The 6936-nt window shown below is 43.6% G+C and overlaps 1 protein-coding gene across 1 annotated transcript in view; it reads left to right on the top strand.

Moving 5' to 3' along the window:
• The window catches only part of ralgapa2 (Ral GTPase activating protein catalytic subunit alpha 2), a 105956-nt gene that overhangs the window by 93597 nt on the left and 5423 nt on the right, over window positions 1-6936 (top strand). The window contains exon 41 of the mRNA XM_017034777.2: window positions 2716-2837. Within this exon, the coding sequence (XP_016890266.1) occupies window positions 2716-2837 (122 nt within the window). The remainder of the gene's footprint in view (window positions 1-2715; window positions 2838-6936) is intronic.

Below are 6936 nucleotides of genomic sequence, written 5' to 3'. Positions count from 1 at the left end.
CTCTCTGTGCGTCTGGTCAGATTTTTGTGCAGCTTTTTTTTTTCACCCACAGATTACATTGTACATTAACTCAAATGAGCTAATTACATCTCCCGCGTTCCCTTATCAGTAGCAGGCCTTTTATTAGCCCCCCCCCCCTCCTCGCCCATATCTGTCCCCCTCGTGCCATCCGACATCCATTTATTTGACTCATTCTTTTGAAGTTTTTTTTTTTTTTCTTTCGTTCTCACCCATTTAAATCCATTTGTCTTGGACAGAGGGCAGCGGAAGGAAGTGGTGCAGAAGAGGCGTGTGTCCGAGTCCGAGGCAGAGTCTCTGCTCCAGCTGGAGTCAATATTTGCTTTAAGAATCTCAATAACAGGCCTCCAGTCATCTGCATCTCTGATAATGGACGGCCATATGGCTCTGTTGACCCACGCTGAGCCGAGGGTTTCTCTCTCTCTCTCTCTCTCTCTCTCTCTCTCATTCCCTTTCTTTTATTAATCACTTTTTACTTAAAACGTTCCTGTTTTTTTTTTGCCTCCGACTCCTCACCTGTCTGGGCACATTTTGTTCTATTTTTTTTTTTTTTTATAACAAATCCTCCCCTGATCTGTCCATAAAACCTTGGCTATGACCCAGTACACAGAGATGTGACCCAAGTAACCATGGCAGCAGAGCCTGGGATACTTGCTCTTTGCCCAACAGTGTCTGCTGAAAGTAGTGATTTTGTTACAGTGCGTGTTTGTCCGACTGCGACCGGACGTAGGGCTGCCCTGCCTGTGAGACTTAAGACGCAGTTATATTTTATTTTGTTGAATTCATCAGATCTCTGTGAATTGGGTTTAATGTAGCACGAGGTGAAGATTGTTTTCTTGATAAAGGATTTTGGTCCAAAAACATTCGTCTCCGCAGACCAAAGATTTTCCTCAAACACAATTAGATTAAAAAAAAGTCTGTAGTAAAGTAATTAGTAAGTAGTGACGTCATTGTAATTCTAAATGTACATGCAATATTTTGACCAATAGGTGGCGTGGGGAAAATTTTTATCTAAATCAGTTTGGCCTCCTCACAGACAACAGGATGCAGTACCATGTTTTCAACACGCAACATTTATGGGGGGCGCTGTTTTACACGTCATAAAATGTTCTCTCGAAGAGAGAGAGGCAGAAGTGAGACCACAGTGTTTTTATGATATATTCACAAGTAATTCTAGTCAATGTCCATCGTGGGGGAAACTTATGTTGAAATGGAGGTCGTTATAATAATGGAACGTACCGTTCACCTCGCTCACACACTCAGGATTGAAGGTTACTTCAGTGTCGGTTCTTCTCAGAGCCCTTTCAGAGCCCGATGTAAACACTGAAAAAAAAAAACTCCGAAAACCTTGGTCCAGATGATGACCTGTACGTCGGTCGTCATCCGTCCCTTTTAAATGAACAACCTCGCGTCGACGACTTGATTTGTTGAAGCTGCTCCACCGCTTTATTCCGACCCGCGTCCGTTTCTGCTTGTCCCCGTGAGCAGCTTGGCGACGGCCGCCCCCCGGCGTGCCCCGGCTCAGGTGCCTGTCGCCTCTACTTTGCCACGGTTCCCCTCAAAGCCATTGGTCATGGCAGCCTTGGCCCTGGCTGTGGCGGCATGTGCCCACAGCGGGCCTCCTTCCCAGTCCCTGTCTGGTCGTATCTGTCCGACCCAGACCAGAGGCTCCCGGCCCAGTCCAGCCTATCTCGGCTCAGCCTTGTTCAGGCCTGGCTCCGGTGCCAGCCCAGTGCCACTCCACCCTGGCACTTGTGGAGGGAGGACCGGAGAGACCGTGTGTGTTTGTCAAGCTATTTGTCAATCAGGGGAGCGTGTCCTCGAACGACAGCCGCGAGGAAAATCAGAGCGGTTGTCAGACTCATTGTCAAACATGCGCACGCTCGGTTAAATCAGACGGCCTGACGATGATTATGGCATCAGAGGCGGTTTTGCTCCAACAGTTTCCCCCGCACCATATTTTATCCGGCACTTGCGACCATTCCACAACAGATCATTCGCCGTAATGATATGATAATGACCGTCAGGATGTGTTTCACACTCAGCCGCCGGCCGTTACGCCGCTTCGACTCCTCTGTTTTATTCTTATTCGAGTTTCCCCCCCATTTCAAATCCAACTCTCCGTCCCTCACGCCGGCCGCCCCGGCTCCAGTCGCTGCCTGTCACTCTGAATTTCAAATGGCTCCAATTTTCCCCCTGATGGCACGGAGAAGTGGCAGGCAGCACATCGGGGAGGGTGGTCCAACACATGCTGCCTGCAGCAGGGGTTCTATTAGAGGGGAGAGAGGGACGAATGAGTGGGAGAGAAGAGGAGAGGAGAATCTCCAGGAGTGCAGTATTCTTTTCTTTTCTTTTCTTTTCCTTTTTTTTTCGTCTTATCTCAGAGGCTGCCGTCTCATCCAGGCCACCGTGGCCTGGTGGGTTTGTTCAGTCTGTGTTTAGATGCAGATGATGCAGAGTTGCCCTGCCCGGCGACTGCCTCTCGCCCCGCGATGTCACCCTTGCTCTAGCGGGGTGTTCACCTGCACTGCGGGGCTAATGCGGTCATTAAACCGCTACCCCCTGCTGGAGGCTGGTTGAACTGAAAGTGTTTTGTTCTGTGATTGAATGACCGAATTCTTACCCAACCTCGTTGCCGTCTCTGACGTAACGCGGCCACATACCATTATGTTTTGTCACTTAACAAGCGCCACTCAGCTACGAGGAGCGAGCACTCTACTTGGAGGCCATTGTCCAGAACCACCGAGAGGTCATGACATTTGAGGACTTTGCCTCGCAGGTGTTCTCCCCCTCTCCGAGCTACCCGCTAAGTGGGACAGGTGAGAAATTAACCAAATCTCCTCCGTCTGTCTTTCATTTCCCTTTCTGCACTCCGTCCTTTCTTCTTCTTCTCATGCCTCCTCCTCCTCCTCCTCCTCCTCCTCTTGCCCCTCTACGCTTTCTCTCTTTTTTTTATTTCCTCTGAAATATTCCTCCTCTCCTCCTTCACCCTGTTTACACCCTCCTTTGTGTTTCATCTGGACGCTCTGATGAGTATCAAACCTCCCTCACTCTCACCCTCTGCTCTGACTGACTCTGAAACTATCTCCCGTCTCCATCTCCGCTCCGTGGATCTTTTTCATTCCTCATCTTTTCTCTGAAGTTACTTTGCCGTGCAGTTAAACAACAGTTTTAGTGTGCCTGAACAAGTGTGTCTGTGTGTGTGTGTGTGTACACAAGTGTGTGTGTGTAAGAGAGACCTCATTCACCAACACTTAAGAGATGCAGCAGACAAACAGCAGCTCGCAGATGTCAGCACAGCACTCTTATCAGCCGGTGATGAATAGAAGGGAAAACGTGTCTTATCTTGTTCTTCCCACTCGTCGCAGCTCACATCGATTTTGCAGCAGCGCCCAGATCAATACAGGATTGCACTTTTCCACTCGATTGGATCCCAGCGCACGTTCTGTTTTGACAGGGGCAGCGCTCCACAGTGCCACACCATAATCTCTGTCATTTTCACATCTGTTTTCTGGATATTTGTAGACGACTTTAGGACCGTAGATCTGATCTGATCTGTTCCCCGTGACGTCGTGTCATCATTGGCCCAGACACATCAGCAAACCTCCCCACCCAGGTGTCACATGACCCCACTCTCTGCTCCAGTCACTCAGACGTCCAGCCCTGATAGAAACCTAACAACCGACAGACAAATCTGCTAAACCATAATTTCACAGACGTGGTCAGGATTATTTTTGAATTCCCAGAGGAACCACATGTCCCTAATGGCGCCTCCGGTGGCAGCCTGTGACTCACACTGTACGTTTCAGTATGTGGGTTTAATAAGGGACTCGGTTATTAATTATGTTTATTTTTGCAGACATCGTTGTTTTATATAAAACTGTAAAAAAAAAGAAAAATCTGTCAGAATTTTTAGGTACAGCATTTCATTGAAATACAGCGATTTATAGAGTTATACTTTTATAGAGTTCTGGTTTATATTACTGGACATTTTAATGACACACAACGAGCTGAAAAAAACATAAAAATAAATACAGTATTATCTTATTTACTCTGAGCTCACATGACAAAGCCGCTCATATAAAACTTATAAATAATTGAATTAGTTATTATTAAAAAAAATACAATGAACATATGAATATAATACTGTAGGAGCAGTATTTATATTTAAATATTACCGGTATTTATTTTAAACATTTTTTAAGTTTAGCTGGACTCTCTAACCTCTTCGACAAAAGCCAGGGTAAATATATATATATATACATATATATACATATATATGTACATATATACATATATGTACATATATACATACATGTACATATATATGTACATATATACATATATGTACATATATACATACATGTACATATATATGTACATATATACATATATGTACATATATACATATACATGTACATATATATGTACATGTACTGTATATATGTACATATATGTACATGTACTGTATATATGTACATATATATGTAAATATATATGTACATATATGTATATACAGTATATACATATATATGTACATATATTCATATGTACATATATATGTACACATATATGTGTGTGTTTTTTTTTTTTTTTTTTTTTTTAAAAAAGGTGAGAGGGCCCAGCAAGAAAAAAAAAAAAAAAAAAAATCGCCTTTCACAGCGTGGGACGTAGCACTGGGGCTAATGCGAGGGGCCATAACGTAATGAAGCCTGCGAAGCTGTGTCATCCTCGCTGTTGCGGAAACCGGTTCTGAATGGTAATTTGTATTTCTCCGGAATTTGCACATGTAAATAGATTAATAGATAAATATTAGGCGGCGCTCGTGTGCGTGTCTGCCCATTCATACGTTATCCCGACTCTCTCCACTCATAATATGCAGTAATGCAGTCACTCATGAGCATTAGGCTTTAAAGGACTGTTGGTGAAATCACCTCTGTCCACTCATTTTTCTAGAACAAAAAAAAAACAAACCAAGCGGTTGTTTACAGGATCGTTTCACCTTTTTTTTTTTTTAACTAATTAGTTTATTTTCTAATGCAGTTTGAACCATAATAAACAGGTGAAAACAGCAGGTCGTTCACTCAGTAAAAAGCAGAGGAGGCAAGGAAGAAGGAAAGACTTACAGCAAATATAATCAAATATACATTCAAAACTGCTGCCTGTGTATTTGAACACTAATCTGTGGTAGTAAAGGGTCAGGAAAATACAAAATATATAAAAAAAAAAATTAATTAAAAATCCACCGAAATGTTTCCTTCACACAAAGCTGTGAATCGAAGTGAGAATATGTTCACATTTTTAATCAAGTGTAACCTGATTTCTTGTTGTCCAGATGAAATTCAGGTTTGGTGAAATCATCATGATCTGCAGCTGCGCCACCTGTGGGTGGATCGTGGTTTACTTTTCATCAAATTGGTGAAACAGACTCGATCTGGAACAAACTTTATGTTAGTTAGAGAAAAAACCGATAACTGGAGTTCAAATATATGTTTTGTTAAGTTTAGAGATCTCCGATAATAACTTTTTGCTAATATCCGATACGCCAATATTGTCCAAACACTCAATTTCCGATTCCGATATCAACCGATACCGATATATGTTCAGGCGTTTTCCCGCAAAACTGAGGTAAACGTCTCAGGACCCGCAAGAGATTCGAACATATTTGGCCAAACCCTGACGTTGCGTTATCGGGTTCTTACCGATATTACATAATTATGCTAATATCGGGCCGATAACATCGATCGGCCGATATTATCAGACATCACATCCCTTGTTATGTTATGTTATGTTGCGGAAACCGTTAAAGAAAAAAAGTCAAGGAAAAACAAAATCTTAGAAAACTTTTAAAAATTTTTATGTACATATAAAATTGTCCGATCAACAACACGGTCATTTAATGGATTTTAAGAATTTGAGATAATATCTATCACAACATTAACAATCAAATGTTGAACCTGCTGTTCAAGTCTTTGATGTCTGACCCTGTGACCTGACCCTGTGACCTCCACCAAACCTACAGTTAACCTCCATTCTAACACGACTGGCTGACGCTGCTCCTCCGTCTCATTCATACCACGCTCACCCCAGCGCCGCTCCTGCGCCCCCACACACCCCTGTCCTGTGTGTGTGTGTGTGTGTGTGTGTGTTGACGTTCTCTCGCTGCTCTGCTCCGGCTCCCATCGCTGCCACTAACATGTCACCCGTGCTCCACCACAGCGTGCAGGCGTTGGCCGGGGATGGTCTGGGACATGGAGTACCCCTGGGCCAAACTGGACTGTAAGATTCTGCCTGCTTTTCCTCCACTCCTCTAGGCATGAAGCTCGTCAGCACCCGGGCGTACGGTGCAAACGCAGTCGAGGGAAAAGTCGGTTGAAAGACTTTGGTAAAATGCAACAAAAAACACAGACAGAACCAGAGAGACAAAGACAGAGAGACAGTGAGAGAGAGACAGAGAGAGAGAGAGAGTGTTTGGGATGGAAAAAAAAACTGCAACAAAAAAAAGTTACATTTTGGAAAGTTTCTACTTCAGGACTGTAGTTTTAGTCCTGGCAGGACAAGAATTTGGGGAAAATTTACTGTTATTCCAAAAAAAAAGCCCACGTTTCACCAAGTCAGGAAAAACTGGATGAACCAATCACAGCGTACGATTTTTAGAGGGATGGATGGATAAATGGATGGATGGATGAGTGGATGGATGGACGTTAGATCGATCGATGGATGTTAGATCGATGGATGGTTAGATCGATGGATGGATGAGTGGATGGATGGATGTTAGATCGATGGATGGATAGATTGATGGATGGATGTTAGATCGATGGATGGATAGATTGATGGATGGATGTTAGATCGATGGATGGATGAGTGGGTGGATGGATGGATGTTAGATCAATGGATGTATGGTTAGATGGATGGATG

Source organism: Cynoglossus semilaevis, chromosome 1, assembly GCF_000523025.1.
Source record: "Cynoglossus semilaevis isolate Cse_v1.0 chromosome 1, Cse_v1.0, whole genome shotgun sequence".
NCBI lineage: Eukaryota > Metazoa > Chordata > Actinopteri > Pleuronectiformes > Cynoglossidae > Cynoglossus > Cynoglossus semilaevis.
This window is presented reverse-complemented; position numbering and strand designations above follow the sequence as displayed.